General features: G+C 38.5%; 1 protein-coding gene across 1 annotated transcript; it reads right to left on the bottom strand.

Moving 5' to 3' along the window:
• LOC126490823 (uncharacterized) lies at positions 1 to 20177 on the bottom strand. Its single transcript, XM_050126028.1, has 6 exons — positions 20120 to 20177; positions 19446 to 19614; positions 4571 to 4818; positions 3357 to 3496; positions 524 to 670; positions 1 to 45 (listed from the first exon to the last, which is right to left on the bottom strand). The coding sequence occupies exons 1-6, from the start codon at positions 20175 to 20177 to the stop codon at positions 1 to 3; spliced, it is 807 nt and encodes a 268-aa protein (XP_049981985.1).
• Positions 20178 to 20700: the final 523 nt, after the last annotated feature.

The raw sequence follows: 20700 nt of genomic DNA, 5'->3' as shown, positions 1-20700 counted from the left end.
TTATATCTGCCATGATTTTATCGAAAGACTCATCGGAAGTATCTGCTGCAAAATGCCAGGGTTTATCACTATTAGCCTTCGGAGAGGTGTATGGCATGGCTGTGTCAGAAAAAAGCTGGGATAATGGATTCTTATGCAAATTCCTTGCATTAGGTGAAGGGGTAACCTGATGATACTGAACTAAATTCTGTTCAGAATGTTGTGGAAGCCTGGCAACAGGCAGCAACTTCACTTGCTTGGGTAGAAAACTAGCAGCTTGTGAGGTCTGGCTTTTTTTGAGTAACAATTTATAACCATCAGTAAAAGAATTCACATGACTAAAATTAAAGATTGTTGGGACATCTTTGATATGTTTGGTTTGTGGAGAAATGCCTATGTTTCCTTGCAAAAACCTTGAAGTGGAATCAGGTGAGCCCAGGGTTGAGATATAATTATGGCTGTGTCTTATTTGGGGAACATGCTCATTTTCCTGCAATTTCCTACAGTGTAAGGAGGAAGTAGGATTCAGTAGTTTTTTAGATGCCTTGATGAATTGTTTCATCCAGGCAAAGTAGGGAGCTGTTCTAATGATGACTGTGGGATTTTGACATATTCTTGAAGTCTTCTGTATGAGGCCCACCAGTTCCCAGCGGTTCTTTAGGAGACATAGAACAGGACTGGCTCTCTGTATCTGAATAAAGAAACCAAGAAATATGTGTCACTTATGCAGTCTGCTGTACACAAAATTCATATACCATGTGAGGAAAAGGGGGAAATTCAAATAATAATCATTATCAAGCAGCCTCCAGAAATTACCAATGTATATGATAAGAGAATATAACAACTGTTGCCACTAACTACAAATTTTTGGACTCCTACAACCAACCACTTTATCAGTACTGAATTTGGATTTCTAAACTTTATACCAAACTTAATGTGAAAACAGAAAAGGACCAACTATCTTCTGCATACAAAAGTCTTCCCTTCTTTCTGTTTTCCTAGTAACACAACACTCTTTCAAAAGTTCAAGTTTTAAAATTTAAAAACCTTGAAATCATTCTCAGTACCTCTTCTTCTTCCACATCTATTACCAGTCCATCAACAAATAATGATCTGACACTTTAAATAATTTCCAAAAAAAGTATTTTAGTAATAATTAAATGATTTTCTTATCTAGGAATGCTCCTATTGTTGATAAAACTTGTGGTGTCCTTATGAAAAGGCACACTTTGTCCTTCTTACTTCTAATTTTAATATAGCATCCAAATTTATCCACTTAAAACCTAAGAAAGACCGCTACATCTTTCTGATTAAAAACCTTTCAGTGCTTCCAAGTCTTAACAATGTCAAAAAGCTAACTTTTATAATTGCTTATAAGACCTTTGAAACCCTTGTTACCACCTTGATATCCCCTACTGCTGTTAGCTTGGCTAGGATGCTATAGCTACCTGGCTTCTCCTACCTGTTACATATTTCCACATCAAAATCTTTGTATTGGCTTTTCCTTTACCCTATACTTGTAACAGGGCTCTGATGTCCAAATGACTTCTTTCATAATTTTTTCCACAACTCCATTCATACACTTTTATTTTTTACACATGTCTTTCCTGATTACCTAATCCTATTGAACAAAATTATATAAACAAAACTCTTACATCTATTTTGTGTTGCAAATATTTTAGGTTAATACTGTCTTTAGAGTCCAGTTGTTCCAGACTGCATACAGAATTAAAGGTTATAATAAGCGCCGTTTTATGTTTGTCCTGGTGTATTTTACTCAAAATATTTAAATAGCACTTGTATTATTTGCTTATTCTTGATCACCTTTCAAAAATACATAAAGTCATGAGACCATGAACAGCTCTACATTACCCTAGTTCAGATAAGGTTATTAATGTAAGAATAAAGAATGCATAGTCTCTCATAAAACTGTTGTTCTGCATTTCTTCAACGTCTTCCCTTTTAGGGCATTTTCACATCCACTATAAGTAAACTTCAGAATATAAACTTTGCCATGCCATTTCTCTTGTTAAAATCTTTGCATGGCCCCCCATTCTTTTAATAATACAGTTTGTTTATGATAATAAGGTGATAACATATTTATAATCTGTCCCATAATTATTTGTCTCTCACTTCTCTCCTCCCTCCTACTCTACTTTTCCCCAAAAATCAATGCGCTTTTACATCTTCTAGACTTGTCTTATTCTGCCTCCTATGACCTGAATGCTATCACTTCATCTTATATTTCATATTCTATTTGGTAAATGGCTTTTTATCTTTAAGTTGTAATTGAAGTATTAACTTTAACACACTTCAAATTAACCTTCCTTTTACTTTCAGTGCTAATTTTATACTGTTATTGTACTATTGATATCTATTGTATTTACTTGTCCTCCTGGGCTACTATTCTCTGTCTTCTGTATAAGAACGTGAGCTCTGGGTGCTGGGACTAGGATGATTTTTCTATCACCTCCATACTACTGTAAACCATCTGATGTTTGTGAGTACTCTGGCTCCTCTATCTCCCCTATCAGGCCGACATTCTAAGGACTGATCTCAGTTGTTTCTTCTCTGCCTCACCAAATACATGAGTCCCCTAAGTGCTTACTTGAAGTTCTTTTGCAACTATGTGTTTCTAGAAACTAACATAAGGCCTGATATTTGATATATTTCCAGAAATAGTACTGGTATTAATCTCATTCCTTGCAATTATCCACTACAAAACCTAGCTACTAACTCTATAACTTTACATGTGTTATTTCCTCATCTCAATCTGAAACAGTTTTGAACAGTGTTCCATCTGTTCTTGCTTAATTAAGTTATTTGTCATATCTCAAAATTTAGCATCCAAGGCTGGTCACACCATTCAGTAACTCAGTCCAGATCTCCACAGCTCAAGTCAATGCTTCCCTTGAAGTCTAGTCACTAGTATTTGTGTATGTGATTTCAAGTTGTCCAAGATACGTTGGTACCTAAAATTTTTCCAGCATGGGGCTTTGCTTCCTATAACTTTACTACATGAATAGGTGGACTGGGTTGCATCTGTACCTTTTAAACCTCTCCACAGCTAAGTTTAAGCCATATTGTGTTCATTATGGTACCTACTGAGAAACTATAATAAAATTAGAAGCAGAAAGATTATTGTATTTTGTGTCTATTGATTATTTTATGTATTTCTCATTTGTATCTAAAGCCTTCCTTGTGGTAAACTCTATGTCTCTCAAATATCCAATGGAACTTTCCAGTTTTCCATATTTGCCTGGTGCCAACTTCTTTATGTCCTGTTATCTATCTAACATTTGTTTGCTTGCATATTTATAGAATCTACATCTTTATATTTCCTTCCTGTTATTAATATTTCTCTGGTATGTGATTACCCAGCAGTCTTCTCGTGGCTGACTCTGAATACACAAGCCCTCAGTCTTCTCTAGATAGGAATGTTGATGGTAGCATGTTGAGAAATCTAGCAGCTGCACGTCTATCTTCTTTACTCTTGTGGTTCCAAGCTTCTTGCTACCTGAAGGTGTACAAAATGGATGATGCTGAGACCCAAAACACCCAATATCTGACTTTAGTTTGTCACTACCCTCAATTCAATCACATAATCGTTCTAAGATATTCTCCTTTCCCTTCCTTTTCTTCCCCCCACTTTCCCCTTTCCTTTCTCTCCTCTCTTTAGACATCTCCTTATTTTGGACTGTCTGAACCAGTCACACCTTCCTTGACCTACTGTGATGCTTAGTATTGACCATCAACTTGATTGGATTAAGAAATACCTTGGACTGCAGGATGTGCTGGCACAAACCTTTAATCTTAGCCCTCAGGAGGCAGAGGCAAGCACATCTCTGTGAGTTAGAGACCAAGCCTCGTCTCCAAAATGTGTTCCAGGACAGCCAGGGCTGTTGCACATTACACATCTGTTTTCCAAGAACGCCTATCTCATAAAAGTAACAATTAAAGAAACACCTTGGAGTACCTTTGCAAAACTCTGGTCATGTCTTATAGCATTTTCAAAGATCTAGCTCATGACCACTCTTAACAAAACAATAAAATAATCACTTGAATATGATAACAGCATTGAGCTATGGTTAAAGGTATGAAGTGCATCCTAGTTGGAGAGGTAGTCAACTGGAGGCATGCCTTTCTTGTGCCTTCCTATACTCCTCTCTTCTACTTCCTGACCACCAAGAAGTGAAGACCAGCCTCCACCACAAATTCCAAGTGTTCCACCCAGTAGACCGGGACAAGCAGCCATATTTGGAACTTTCTGAAACCATGAGTCAAAATAAATCTATCCTGTCTCAAATATTCTCTGTTAGATCTTTCATCATGACAACAAGAAAAGTAGTTAAACTACCTGGGTATAGAAAGAGTTCTGTAGCAAGAGTTGCGACTTAAACCCAGACATATCCCATTCCTTCCTTATGCTTCAGCTTATCTCCCAGTGGACTGAGGTGATAGAGACTTAATGGCCTCCAACATTTCTTCTACATTATTCTTCCCACTTCAAAGACTGAATTTCTTTAGAAAATGAGTCATATGACCACAATCAAAAATCACAAAATAGTTTAACTTGAGTCCTTTAACTTACTCTGATATTCATACACATCACAGCTTCTGTATTGGCACTTAGAACAACTTTTCAAGGATATATTTGGGGACTGAGATAGTGGAATTTCATCCCCATAGATAGGCTCTTCCAGAATGAACAGGCCAATATCTGCTTTCACTGGATCGTTTTCATCTTGAGGATCAAAGTTGGGATGGAGGCAAATTCTTTGTCCATGTGGAATGCTTTCTGGGTTATTTACTCCTGAAATGTCCAGGTGTGATAGTTTCCTAAGGTAAGAGAAGGATGTACAAAAATCTAATTGATGACAATAAAGGATTATCCATATAATTTCTTATGAAAGACATTGTTTGGCAGCATACATAAAATTAAGTTATAAAATAACTCAGTTTTTCATTTATATGATATTATCTTATTCCAAGTCATACTGTGGTTATGTAAGATCTTCTATTGGTCTTTGGTTTCTTCTCATTTCTACAGCTCTATCAACTATCTGATTCTCAAAAAAAATTGTTATGCATGCTGGGATCTTAGTGAATTCCATAGAATGGAGATTCAAACTCCATTTCAGATTTAACATTCTCTAAGTTTAAAAATAAGCACAGACTCTCTGCCTGGGATCCCCAATGTTCACAAGAGTCTGAGATTCAGGTAGGTATTTTCCACTCTCCTTTCTGTCCTCCTTACAATCTCCCCAGTCTCATCCCTAATCCTGTAACACCCTGCTTGTATGTGCCTCTCCTCCCACCCTACCTTCAAACTCTGGGAACTCCACTGGACATGTTCTGAACCCAGCCTTCCATCAGTCACTGATACTTATGCACTTTCTGCCTGGGGCCCCCAGTGGACACACTGGTCCTGCATACAGACAGGTGATTTGTTTTCCTCTCCTTCCTGTCTTCCATTAAAATCTCTCCATTCTCATCCTCATCCCTGTAGCAGCACATTTGCAGGGGCCTATCCTCCTACCATCCCTCCATTCCTTGGGGACTCCACCAAACCTTGGTGTGAACAGAGACTTCCTCATTTCTGTGCTCTCTCTCTACACTCTCCACCCCCCTCTATCTCCATTCCTTTATTTATTCCTCTGATGCCTCAAAACAATTTCTACCTAGGACACCTAGTACCAAACCTGGCAGGGACTCAGGTAAGTTATTCACACTATCCTTCCTTTTCTCCATTATGACCTCTCCATTCTCACTTTGAGCCTGGTAACAACTTGCTTACAGGTGCCTCATTTCCCTCCTCAACTCTAGTCACTGGAGAGTCCAACTCCTGGTTCAGACCATAAGTCCCCTTAGCCCATTCAACCCTGTCTCTCCAAATTATTCTTTCTCTTACTGCACCTTACTTGCAAAATCCCCTTTTCTCACCATACTTGCAATTTCCAGGGACCCTGCTTCTCAGTGCAGACAGGATCCTCTTATCTCTTTCCCAAAACCACTCTACACATTTCCTCTAAGCCCACCTCTACTCCTTTGTGCCACCAACTGACAAAAAGAAGCACTTTCTACCATGGAAGCCACAGTCACTGCACTTCCCTAAGATCCAGAGACAACAATAGAAACCAATGAATAGAGCACCCACCCAACAAAGACAAGACCAGATATCAACACCTAGAATCACGTCAATCATCCCAACCCCAGATGCCCAGACACCAGCACAAAAATGCAAACCCTAACAGCTAAGACATTATGTTTCCACCAGAACACAGTAACTCTACTCTAAGCCTTGAGAAGTGCAATATAGCTGAATCACATGACAAGGTCTTCAAAATACCAATTGAGAATATATTCAATGACTTTAACTAAGATATGAAGAAAACCCTTCATGAAGTCTGTGAAAACACAAACAAATAGTGGAGCAGAATAATGAAAATAGTTCAAGACATGAAAATAAAAATAGAAACACTAAAGAAAACCCAAACTAAGATAAAACCATGTTGCAGAATAATCTTTTTGTACACTCTGAGTTTGTGTCATTTTGATTGGTTTAATAAGAAGCTGAATGGCCAATAGGTAGGCAGGATTTCCAGGCACAGAGGATGCTGGGAAAAAGAAGTGTAGAGATGAGGAGACACAGAAGAAGCAGCATATGGCAATACAGAGTAAAGGTAACCAAGCCACATAAAATAACATAGATTAAAAGATACAAAAGTTATGAGAACTAGAGACAAACCTAAGCTATCGGCCAAGGTTTCATAATTAATAGTGTCTCCCTGTAATTATTGGAAAACTAACAGACCCAAACGCAGCTTCCTAGTCCCATAGTCTCACATGCTGGCTACCAAAGACACATCTCCTGGCCACTGCCTGCAGGCTTGAGCCACCAGTGCACCATGACTGGGAGAGACCTCCTAAGTATCTTGGCTACAGACAAGGTGAGGAAGCTAATAAAGACTACAGGACAGGTGATCTGTAAGCTGATCCCTTTGCGTGGGAACAATCCAGAGACAAGATGGGATGTTATAAACTTGTAGGCTATGGAGTCACCATAACTATTGTTACATGTCATCCTTTCATATTACATGGATAAAAATTTATATTACAGTTTTCTTTTACAGTCCAAATGGACTTATAAAGTTAACAGGTGTCTTTTACCTGATCAACTAGTCCTTCAAAATTCTTGTTTCACAGAAAAGACTGTCAGATATTCTAGTCCTATGGGTTGAAGATGGATGCCCCAGTGTTACAGAGGACTGTCCTACTGTAGGTGAAAGTTTCTGTCCCACCCAGTCCTACAGCCACTCATTCCCAAAAAAACACACAGAGGCTTATATTAATTATAGACTTTGGCCTATTTGCTCAGGCTTATTATTAACTAGCTCTTGAAACTTAAATTAACCCATAATTCTTATCTATATTTAGCCACATGGATTGGTATTTTTCTCAGTAAGGCATTCTCATCTTATTTCTTCTGTGTCTGTCTGGTGACTGTGTCTCTGCAGCAAACACAAGGGCAACAAAATTTATAAAAGAAGCAGTTTCAGCTAATATCACATATTGACCCTCCCACAGGAATAGTGGGTGACTTCAGCACACCACTTTCACTAATCAATAGATCATCCAGACAAAAACTAAAAGGAGGAATGCTGAAGCTAACTGACATTTTAAACCAAATGGACCTAATATATATTACAGAACATTTTACCTAACTACAAAAGGAAATACATTCTTCTTAGTAGGAAATAGAACTTTCTTCAAAATTGATCATGTATTTGGACACAAAACAAGTCTCAATAGATTTAAGAAAATTGAAATAGGACCCTACATTCTCTCTGATCACCATGGATTAAAACTGAATATCAGCAATACAAACAAAAGAAAGGACACAAACTCATGGAAACTGAACAGGTCACTGAGTCACTGCTGAATTGAAAAATGGATCAAGACAGATAACAAGAAGAGAATTAAAAACTTTTTATAACTGAAGGAGAATGACTACACAACATACCCAAACCTGTATATACAATGAAGACAGTTCTAGGAGACAAATTCATAGCATTAAGTGTCTACATAAAAAAAATTAAGAGAGATTTCATATTAACAACTTACACACTTGAATGTCTAGAAGAAAAAGAAAAAATCACACCAAGAGGAGTAGATAGCAGGAAATAATCAAACTGAGGGTTAAAATCAAATCAAAAAAAAAGAATAATACAAAGAATGGATGAAATGTGGAGTTCGTTCTTTTAAAAAAACAATAATATTGATCGTTAACTCTTAGAAAATTTAATAAAAAGATGGTGAAAGAAGATGTAAATTCATAAAATTAGAGACAAAAATGGGGACATCACAAAAAACAGTGAGAAAATTCAGAGACTCATAAGAACACACTTTAAAATCTATACTCCCCCAAGCTAGAAAACATGAAAGAACTGAATAAGTTTTATAAATACAACCTAGAAAAGTTAAATCAAGATCAGATATCAATTTAAACTGATTCAAAACCCCTAATGCAACAGTAGCAGTGATTAAAGGTTTCCCCACCAAAGAAATTCCTATGGCCAAATGGATTCAGCACAGGATTCTGAGAGTCTTTCAAAGAATTAATGCCAATTCTCTTCAAATTATTCTACAAAATAGAAGCATAAGGAACATTGCCTAATTCTTCTTGTGAGAGAATAATAATCCTGATATCCAAACAGCATAAAGACTCAACAAAGAAAGAGAATTACAGCCCAATTTCCCCCATGAATACAGATGCACAATAATCAATAAAATACTGGCAAATCAAATCCAAGAACACATCAAGAAGATCATCCACCGTGATCAAGTAAGCTTTGTCCCAGAGATGCAGGGATGGTTCAACATATATAAATTGATAAATGTAATCTACCATATAAGCAGGCTGAAATATAAAAACCACATGATCATCTCATTTCACTAAAGGCATAAAATATCTTTGACAAAATCCAACACCCTTTAATGATAAAAAGTCTTGGAGAGCTTAGGGATACAAAGGACATATATAAGCATAATAAAGGCAAATTACAATAAGCCTATACACAACATCAAATTAAATGAAGAGAAACGCAAAACAATTCCACCAAAATCAGGAACAAGACAAGGTTTTTCACTCTCTCCATGACTATTCAATTTAGTACTTGATGTCTTAGCTGAAGCAATAAGACAAATGAAGGAGATTAAGGGATAAATTGGAAAGGAAGAAGTCAAAGTATTGCTATTTGCAGATGATGTGATAGTATAGTAAGTGACCTCAAAAATTCTACCAGGAGACTCCTACAACTGATAAACATTTTCGCAAAGTAGCAGAATATGAGACTAATGCATAAAAAATCAGTAGCCTTTCTATATACAAATGGCAAAAAAAAGAGAAAGAAACCAGGATTGTAGTAGTTTGAACATATAAACTTATAGGAAGTGGCACTACTAGGAGGTGTGGCCTTGTTGGTGTAGGAGTGGCCTTGTTGGAGGAAGTGTGTCACCAAGGGGTAAGAAGGACTGCTCTGGCCAGGTATGCCCACGACTCAATGTTATGATGATAACCAACTACTTTCTGATAATATTCAAAGCCTGTTCCATAAGATAGAATGATGGAGGAAGGTCATTGGTTAATTAATAAAGAAACTGCCTTGGCCCATTTGATAGGCCAGCCCTTAGGTGGGTGGAGTAAACAGAACAGAATGCTGGGAGGAAGAGGAAGTGAGCTCAGACGCCTGAGACAGACGCCATTCCTCCTCTCTGGGGCAGACGCGATGAAGCTCCGACCCAGGATGGACGTAGGCTAGAATCTTCGTGGTAAGCACACCTTGTGGTGCTACACACATTAATAGAAATGGGCCAAGCAGTGTTTATATGAATACAGTTTGTGTGTTGTTATTTTGGGGCATAAGCTAGCCAGGGGGCTGGGAGCTGGGAGGCATGAAAGCAGGCCCGCAGCTCCCTCAACAATAGAACCCATAACTGATACCACTAACAGGACCAAGAACCTGTGGCTGGATAAGTCATAGGCCCAAGGGAAGAACCTAGTACTATTATCCTTCTAAAATGGGCATAGTATTAAAACCACTCCTAGTCACTTATTGCCATACTCATACATCAGTGCATCTCTCAACTCTCATCCAGAGAAGCTTCTTCTTGTAAAGATGGCATGTAACAGAGACTCACAACTGGTCAGCATGTAGAGTATAAGAGACTGCAGAGTGTTCAGCTGTTAATGTGACATCTATTTCATACCTCTATTCCAAAGGGCAGAGATCTTCACAAAAGAGGAGGCAAAAAGATCATAAGAGACAGAGGTGGTGGGTGACATCAAAGAAATAGTGTTTTCCTGGCACAACAGTGAAGTTGTGCATATAAACTCACAGCAATTGTGACAGCATGCATAGAACATTTGCAAGAACGAGCTAACAATAGTCCTAGCATGGAAGGAGGAAAAAAGGTTGGTATGATGTCTCACACCTAGCTCAAGAACTATTGATATTTGATAATTGCTAGAAGAAGAGTCAATGTTCTTAAATGGTAGGATGACCATATCCAGAGGGAGACCCCATACCAAGGAGTAGTTGAACAATACAATTTGGGCTACATGTACCTTACAAAGAAAGAGAGAGAACGCACATAAATTGGGGTGGGTAGGGAGGTAGGGGTGGATCTGGGTGTAGATAGGGTGATATAGTCGAAATACTGTGTATGAAAATTTCAAAAAATTAGCTAAAATATTATTTAAAAAAGAATATAGAGGATAGGGTCAAGAACAGCATTAAAATATTCCAGAATCAACATCATGAATATCTGAATTAAAACAATGTCCATAGGGAATGAAGATAAAGGTCTGAATGACATTGCAACTGAATTGATATCAGAGCAAATAATTTTGAACAAATTCTGCTTATAACCTTAGTAATATTAATTATTTCTGTTTCTTGCTGCATTTGTAATAAAAATGCAATCTCTTCAGATGACACAAAAGACTTCTATCTTTATCTTTGATGAAAAACTAGCATGTCTTCAAGAATAGAGATAATATCTGCCCTTTAAAAAATTTGAGGAGCAAATCTAGTCCTGGGAGCCAACCCAGTTTTGGGACACTGGCAGACCTGGATTGAGCCAATGATCTGACTTAGAGTCTGCAATCTCCACTGGAACTGGAACCAGAGTGGGACTGAACCAGCTACCTAGGACAGAGAGAGAACAAGCTCCACCAGGAGCAGAAGCCAGGACCAAATCCAGTCCCAGGACACAGTCACATCAGGATTGAGCCAGCGAGCAGATCCAGAGTCAATGATCTCCACCAGAACAGGTACAAGGGAGTAATCACTGAGTGAATGAGTCAGAGCCAGAGACTGCTGAGGGTCTGGACATGAATCTTGGACCTTTAAGGGGGTAGACCTAAGACAAAACCCAGGAACTAGGACCTCCCAGGAACTAGGCCTGATTCAGGACCACTGCCAGCCTGGGTGTGGGTGAACTTGGGTCCTCCGAGGGAATAGGCAAAAACCAGATATCTTGGAAGGGCCAGGCATGAGTCTGGGACCTCAGAGAAAGTAGGCCTGATCCAGGACCTCTGTGAGTTTGGACATTGGTCTGGGACATCAAAGGGAATAGGCAGGAACCTGGAACCTCTGCAGGTCCTAAGCAAGTTCGGGCGCACCTGAGCCTGGGTCCTCTGAGGTAGTAGACCAGAACCAGAAACCTTTCCAGGTCCAACTCCAACCCAGGGACTCTGCAGGAGTGAATTCAGACCAGGATTTACAGACACAGGTCAAAGTCGGTAACCTAGGCCAAAGTTGTCCTGAGGCAAGGAACTCTATGTTGGGCAACAAATTCCACAGGAGTGAGACTGAAATAGCCACCTATGACAGAGAGGGCCTGAGGAAACAAGTTCCACCAGGAGCAGAAGCCAGGAGCAAATTCAGTCCTGGAAGCCAACCCAGTCCTGGGACACTGGCAAATCAAGATTGAGCCAATGACCTGACTCAGAGTCTGCAACCTCCACTGGAACCAGAGTGAGACTGAACCAGCTACCTAGGACAGAGAGAGAACAAGCCCCACCAGGAGCAGAAGCCAAGAGCAAATCCAGTCCCAGGACACGGTCACATAATGACTGAGCCAGCTACCAGATCCAGAGTCAATGATCTCCACCAGAATATGTACAGGGGAGTAACTGCTGAGCGAGTGAGCCAGAGCCAGCTGAAGATCCGGAGATGAATCTGGGACCTTCAAGGGAGTAGACCTAAGCTAACACCCTGGTGGGTCTGGGCATGAGTCTAGGACCTCCCAGGAACTGGGCCTGAGCCAGAACCTCTGCCAGTCTGGGTGTGGGTAAACCTGCGTCCTCCAAGACCAGAGTCAGCGATCTCCACCAGAACAGGTCCAACTCCAAGGCAGGGACTTTTGCAGGATGGAATCCAGACCAGGATTTACAGAAACAGATTAGCAACCTAGGCCAAAGTAGGCCTGAAACAGAAAGCTCCAAGGGAGCAGAGCAAAGCACAGGAGCACTGAGCCATCTCTAGAAACAGAAGTAACCAATGGGGTAACTAGAACTGTGACACTGACTGTACCATGAGGAACAACCACTTGAGCTTTGGATTCACTGGCACCTAGAAGATTATTCAACAGAATCTCAGACAGCCCCAACCACACCTATTAGAGGAAAAGATGAATAAAAAAGGTAAGATCACATGCTATACCACAAAGAGCAACACAACACCAGTAAAACCTAAAGACCCTATAACAGCAAGGCCTGAACAACCAAATATGGATGAATCAAAAGAAAATGATCTAAAAAACACCCTCAAGAGAATGTTTGAAATTCTTAAAGATTAAATGAGAAATTCCCTTAAAGAAATTGAGGAAAAGACAAACAAAAAATTGGAAGATATCAGCAAATCACTTAAAGAAAACCAAGAAAAAAAACCAAACATATAAAAGAAACTATCCAGGACTTGAAAACTGAAATAGAAACAATAAAGAAAACACAAGCCAAAGGAATTATAGAAACAGAAATCATGAGAAAAAGATCAAGAACCACAAACGCAAAAATGAACAGCAGAATACAAGAAATGGAACAGAGAATCTCAAGCGCTGAAGATACAATAGAGGAAATAGACTCATTAGTTAAAGAAAACATTAAATCTAAGAAAGGCTTATCACTAAATATCCATGAAATATGGGACACCATGAAAAGGCTAAATCTTAGAATAATAGGTATTGAAGAAGGAGAAGAAAAGAAGTTCAACTCAAAGGCCCAGAAAATTTATTTAACAAAAATCATAGAATAAAACTTTCCCTACCTAAAGAAAGATTTGACTATGAAGATACGAGAACCTTAGAGAACACCAAATAGACTGGATCAAAAAAAAATTCCTCTCGCCATATAGTAATCAAAACAATAAACATACAGAGTAAAAACAGAATATTAAGAGCTGCAAAGGAAAAAGGCCAAGTAACATATAAAGGTAAACCTATCAGAATTACACCTGACTTCTCGTTGGAGACAATGAAAGCCAGAAGGTCATGGTCATGCATTATGCAGACAATAAGAGACCATGGATGCCAGCCCAGACTACTATACCCAGCAAAACTGCCCATCACCATAGAAGGACAAAACAAGATATTCCATGACAAATCTAGATTTCACCAATCCCTAGCCACAAACCCAGCCCTACACAAAATACTAGAAGGAAAACTCCAACCCAAGGAAGATGGCCACACCAACAAAAACACAGACAATTGATGATCTCATAACAGCAAATCCCAAAGAAGAAAAAAATGCCCAAATTATCATCACCAACAATGAAAACTAAATTAACAGGAGATAGAAATCACTGGTCATTAATATCCCTTAATGTAAATGGAGTCAACTCACCTATAAAAAACCATGGGCTAACTGATTGGATATGAAAATCCATCCTTCTTCTGCATACAGGAAACACATCTCAACCTCAAAGACAGACATCATCTCCGAGTAAAGGGTGGGGAAAAAATATACCAATCAAATGGATCTAAGAAACAAGCCTAATATATAACAAAATAGACTTCAAGCTAAAATCAGCCAAAAGAGACAAAAAAAAAAAGATCATTTTATATTAGTCACAGGAAAAATTCATCAAGAGGAAATTTCAATAATAAACATCTATGCCCCCAAAACAAGGGCACCCTCATATGTCAAAGAAACACTTCTAAAGCTTAAATCATACATTAAACCCCACACACTAATAGTGGGAGACTTCAACATTCCCCTCTCACCACTGGACAGGTCAATCAGACAAAAAAAATGAACAAAGAAATAAGAGAACTAACAGATGTTATGACTCAAATGGACTTAACAGACATCTATAGAATATTACATCCAAACAGAAAAGAATATACCTTCTTCTTAGCACCTCATGAAACCTTCTCAAAAATTGGCCACATACTCAGTAACAAAACAAACCTCAACAAATACAAAAAAAATTGGAATAACCCAATGTGCCTTATCAGTCACCATGGTTTAAAACTAGAATTCAGCAGCAATACTAATTCCAGAAAACTCACAAACACATGGAAATTAAACAATGCTCACCTGAATCATCAATGGATCAAAAAAGAAATAAAGGGGGAAATTAAAGACTTCCTAAAATTCAATGAAAATGACCACACTACATACCCAAATTTATGGGACACAATAAAAGCAGTGTTAATAGGAAAGTTTATAGCACTAAATGCCTACGTAAAGAAGCTGGAAAAATCCCACACTAGTGAATTAACAGAACATTTGAAAACTTTAGAACAAAAAGAAGCAAGCTCACCTAAGAGAACTAGATGGCAGGAAATAATCAAATTGAGAACTGAAATCAACAAAATAGAAACAAAGAAAACAATAAAGAATCAATGAGACAAAGAGTTGGTTCTTTGAGAAAATCAACAAAATAGACAAACCTTTATTCAAACTAACCAAAATGCAGAGAGAATATCCAAAATAACAAAATCAGAAATGAAAAAGGGGACATAAAAACAGAAACGGATGAAATACAGAGGATCATCAGGTCATATTTTGAAAACCTGTACTCCACAAAATTGGAAAACTTAAAGGAAATGGACAACTTTCTGGATAAATATCACTTACCAAAATTAAATCAAGACCAGATAAGCAAATTAAACAGACCTATAACTGCTGAAGAAATAGAAACAGTCATCAAAAGTCTCCCAACCAAAAAAAGCCTAGAACCAGATGGTTTCAGCTCAGAATTTTAGAAGACTTTCAAAGAAGAACTAATACCAATACTCCTCAAATTATTCCACATAATAGAAACAGAAGGAACATTGCCAAACTCTTTTTATGAGACTACAATTACCCTGATACCTAAACCACAGAAAGACATTACTAAGAAAAAGAATTACAGACCAATCTCACTCATGAACATTGATGCAAAAATACTAAATAAAATACTGGCAAATCAAATCCAAGAACACATCAGAACCACCATCCACCATGATCAAGTCAGCTTCATCCCATGATGGAGTAAAGTCATTGGTTAGTTAATAAAGAAACTGCTTGGCCTGATAGATTAAAACATAGGTGGGTGGAGTAAACAGAACAGAATGCTGGGAGGAAAAGGAAGTGAGCTCAGACGCCATGCCACCATGCCGCTGCTCTCCAGGGCAGACGCAATGAAGCTCCGACCCAGGATGGACATAGGCTAGAATCTTCCTGGTAAGCGCACCTCGTGGTGCTACACACATTAATAGAAATGGGCCAAGCAGTGTTTATATGAATACAGTTTGTGTGTTGTTATTTTGGGGCATAAGCTAGCCAGGTGGCCGTGAGCTGGGTGGCAGGAACACAGCCCGCTGCTCCCACTACAATCCCACAGATAAAGGGGATTGTATGTTCAACATACAAAAATCTGTCAACGTAATCCACTATATAAACAAGCGAAAAATAAAAACCACATTATCATTGCATTAGATGCCAAAAAAGCTTTCGACAAAATATAACATTCCTTCATGATAAAGGTCTTGGAGAGAGCAAGGATACAAGGAATATACCTAAACATAATTAAGGCGATATAGAGCAATCCAACAGCCAACATCAAACTAAATGGAGAGAAACTTAACAAGACAAGGTTGTCCACTCTCTCCATATCTATTCAGTATAGTTCTTGAGATCTTACTTAGCTAGATCAGTAAGACACCAAAGGGAGATCAAGGGGATACAAACTGGAAAAGAAGAAGTCAAGCTCTCACTGCTGATGATGTGATAGTTTACATAAGTGATCCCAAAAATTCTACCAAGGAACTTCTACAACTCATAAACACTTTCAGAAATGTAGCAGGATACAAGATTAACTCAAAAAAATCAGTAGCCCTCCTGAATACAGATGATAAAATAGCTGGGGAAGAAATCAGAAAATCAACATCATTCACAATAGCCACAAATAGCATAAAATATCTTGGAGTAACTCTAACCAAACAAGTGGAAGACTTGTATGACAAGAACTTTAAATCTCTGAAGAAAAAATTGAAGAAGCCACCAGAAATTGGGAAGATATCCCATGCTCTTGGGTAGGCAGAATTAACATAGTAAAAATGGCAATCCTGCCTAAAGCAATCTACAGAATCAATGCAATGCCCATCAAAATCGCAGCAAAATTCTTCAAATACCTTGAAAGAATGGTACTCAACTTCATATGGAAAAGCAAAAAAAAAAAAAAAAAAAACTCAGGATAGCCAAAACAATCCTGTACAATAAAAGAATTTCTGGAGGCATCACAATCCCTGACTTCAAACTCTACTACAGAGCTACAGTACTGAAAACAGCCTGGTATTGGCATAAAAACAGACAGGAGGACCAATGGAACCAAATAGAAGACCCGGATATCAATCCACACATCTTTGAATACCTGATCTTTGATAAAGAAGCAAAAAATATCAAATGGAAAAAATAAAGCATATTTGACAAGTGGTGCTGACATAACTGGATATCAACATGTAGAAAAATAAAAATAGACCCATATCTATCACCATACACAAAACTCAAGTCCAAATAGATCAAAGACCTCAACATAAAGCCAGCCACACTGAACCTCATAGAAGAGAAAGTAGGAAGTACACTCGAACGCATTGGCACAGGGAACCACTTCCTAAATATAACCCCAGAAACACAGACACTAAGAGAAACAATCAATAAATGGGACCTCCTGAAACTGAAAAGCTTCTGTAAAGCAAAGGATATGGTCAACAAAACAACAGCCTACAGAATGGGAAAAGATCTTCACTAACCCCACATCAGACAAAGGTCTGATCTCCAAAATATACAAAGAACTCAAGAAATTGGACACCAAAAGATCACATAATCCAACAAAAAAAAAAATGGAGCACAGACCTAAACAGAGAACTCTAAACAGAGGAATCTAAAATGGCTGAAAGACACATAAGGAAATGTTCAACATCCTTAGTCATCAGAGAAATGCAAATAAAAACAACTCTGAGATTCCATCTTATATCTGTAAGAATGGCCAAGATCAAAAACACTGATGACAACTTGTGCTGGAGAGGTTGTGGGGTAAAGGGAACACTCCTGCATTGTTGGTGGAAATGCAAGCTGGTATAGCCCCTTTGGATGTCAGTGTGGCGATTTCTCAGAAAATTAGCAAACAACCTTCCTCGAGACCCAGTAATACCACTTGTTGGGGTTTTTTGTCCTGCCAAGTCCCGCAATCGTTAAGTCCCAAATCACACAGTTTTACATTAACTATAAACCGATTGGCCCATTAGCTCAGGCTTCTTATTAACTCTTCTAACTTATATTAGCCCATTATTCTTGTCTATGTTAGCCACATGTCTTGGTACCTTTTTAGTGGAAGGACCTCTTAAAAGAGCTGCAAGGTTTTACAGCTAAAGCTGAGTCAGAAAGACTCTCTTAAATGATGCACATTTGCCTCTAGCAAATAGAGACCACCTGAGAAAATGCTGCTATCAGTAAGCCATTTTTAACTCTATTATTTTTGTCTAGAATTACTTCCCAAGATCACAGGCTTTATGTGGACGCAGTTGTCCATTTGGGTGCCATTTGTTGTCGATGTTTTTATCCTACCTGGTTCCTGCAATCTTCAAGTCCCCAAAAAAGTCACACAGAGTTTTATATTAACTGTAAACTGATTGGACCATTAGCTCAGGCTTCTTATTAACTCCTATAACTTATATTAGCCCATTATTCTTGTCTATGTTAGCCACATGGCTTGGTACCTTTTTTAGCGAGGCAGTCACATCTTGCTTATTCTGTGTCTGGGACAGGACTGCATTCTCTTCCCAAATTTTTCCTGTTCTCCTTGACCCATCTCTACTTCCTGTCTGGTTGTCCTGCCTATACTTCCTGTCTGGCTACTGGCCAATCAATATTTATTTAAAATATAATTGACAAATAATAGACAATGGTCCCACACCAACCACTTTTGTGTATATATTTAAAGGATGCTCAATTGTGCCACAAGGACATGTGCTCAACTATGTTCATAACAGCTTTGCTTGTCATAGCCAGAGGCCCCTCAATTGAAGAATGGATAAGAAAAAATGTGGTACATTTACACAATGGTGTACTACACAGCAGAAAAAAATAACGGCAGCTTGAATTTTGCAGGAAAATGGACGGAACTAGAAAACATTATTTTGAGTGAGATAACCCAGACACAGAAAGACAATTATCACATGTACTTACTGATAAGTGGTTTTTAAACATAAAGCAAAGAAAGCCAGCCTACAAACCAAAATTCCCAGAGAACTTAGACAACAATGCGGACACTAAGAGAGACTTACATAGATCTAATCTACATGAGAAGTAGAAAGTAAAAAAAGACAAGATATCCTAAGTAAATTGGGAACATGGGAACCTTGGGGGAGGATTGAAGAGGGGAGGGGAGAGGGGAGGGGAGCAGAGAAAAATGTAGTGCTCAACAAATATCAGCAAAAAAATTCATTTCATGTTATTAATCTGTTTATTTTTATGTATGCCTGTGTATGCACATACTACAGCAAGTACATGGCACTCAGAGGACAACTTGCAGGAATCAAGCTCGGGTCATCAGGCTTTGTGACAGGCAAGTTTTAACCACTAAACCATCTCTCCTCCCTAGATATTATATCTTTCATCTATGACTCCTCAGAACTTAGTTTTGAGCATGACAACAGTGAATATTCAATTAATTTTCAATAGAATCGGTGAGAGAAAAAGAAATGAAAAATAGTGACAGAAAACAGAAAAGAGATTGGCTAGGTAATTGTAACAAACCGGTTATGTGATTTCAGTACGAGAAAGTGATTCTTTTTTACAGTGATTCTTATCAGCATCTTCTTCATTGAGTTTCTCTGGAATCTCAGGAGGAGTCCTAAAAAGAAAAACTCATTTAACAGATCCAAGACCCAAGAACATTCTTTCGTCCCCTACTCACGTTTTTTTCAGACAGTTAGCTGTAGAGAGAATCAGCCATGGAGTCAAGACAATACCCTGACAATTTCCAGGTATAGATACCAGCCATGGTATGTCAATGTAGGTGTCCACTGGTAGTGGATTTCCAATCAATGAGCTTGAATGCAGACTCTGTTTCGTCACTTGGGGCACTGAAAAGGGGTATGAGAGGAATGAGGATGCTGAAGAACTTTCAATTTTTTTTTTAGTTAATATACTCAAATTCAGCTGGAAAATTTCTGTTGCATATTCAGTTTGGGCTAACTTCCTTCACATGTGTGATTTCTTCTGTGTGAGTAGATGTGTGATATCCCCCACCATGACCATAACTCAATACTACATCTCTTCTCTATGCGTTTAAACTAAATGAAAACAAGGTTTGTACCAGGAAAGGTAGGCAAAGATGTTCTATCTGATGCAGTGCCATTTAAAAGGTGGGGCAGAAAGTAGAGATAGAGAGAAGGGAGTAAAAAGAATGAAGTGGATGTGTAAATGTAGATGAGGGATAAGAGAATGAGAGGAGGCACCGAAGAAAGAGGCTAAACTAGTCCGGAAAAGGATAAGAAATGAAATAGGGATGAGACAGACAGGAGAATGGTCTTTGGACATAGAAGGGAAAGAAAAATACATAAGGATATTCAGGTATCTATGACTTACCACCCCGGCAGTAGGAAACAAAATACAAAACACAGTAAAACCACAGTAGAGCCTTCATTTTGGCTCTACTGGCAAGAGCTGTGTTGTGGAGATTCTAAGGCAAGAGCAACTCTAGCGGTCTAGAAGCAGAGTTCAGAGGTCACAGAATGTATGACATCATAATACCTACTATGAGATTCTTTCTCTTGTAGCCTTCTTAGTGCTGCTTAAGATAGGAAACTGGAAATAGCAACAGTTTAAAATCAAGCATTATTTTATTTTTAAATTCTGGGTTTTACAGGGCTTTTTGGCTTAAATGAAATAGGAACTTTATTACCTCATGCAATTGAAAACTCAAAGGATAATATTAGCTTCAGAAATAGTTGGGTATGGGTGTCCCAGGGTTGTCCCTTTTCACCTCTAGGCTCCATGCTCCCCTGATAACAGACTGTATGGTGACCCTGATAACACCGTGCTTTCATGGTGTTGAGGCTGGCACTTGCCAGCCACATTGGGATGAGAACCAGTATTTTCAATAACTCCAGCCAATGCCCCCTTTCTCTGTTGGGGCATGCAGCCATTTCTCAAAGAGCCCAGCCAAT

The sequence above is a fragment of the Alexandromys fortis genome, unplaced genomic scaffold (genome assembly GCF_014885135.2).
Source record: "Alexandromys fortis isolate MF-2015 unplaced genomic scaffold, M_Fortis_MF-2015_v1.1 scaffold_246, whole genome shotgun sequence".
Classification (NCBI taxonomy): domain Eukaryota; kingdom Metazoa; phylum Chordata; class Mammalia; order Rodentia; family Cricetidae; genus Alexandromys; species Alexandromys fortis.
This window is presented reverse-complemented; position numbering and strand designations above follow the sequence as displayed.

Bases quoted from the DNA above. Each gene is read 5' to 3' on its own strand.
- LOC126490823 (XM_050126028.1), bottom strand. From the start codon at position 20,177: ATGAAGGCTCTACTGTGGTTTTACTGTGTTTTGTATTTTGTTTCCTAC. The intron at 19,615-20,119 runs GTAAGTCATAGA...ACCCCTTTTCAG, and splicing joins TGTTTCCTACTGCCGGGGTG to TGCCCCAAGTGACGAAACAG. The intron at 4,819-19,445 runs GTGAGTAGGGGA...CTCTTACCTTAG, and splicing joins GCTAACTGTCTGAAAAAAAC to GAAACTATCACACCTGGACA.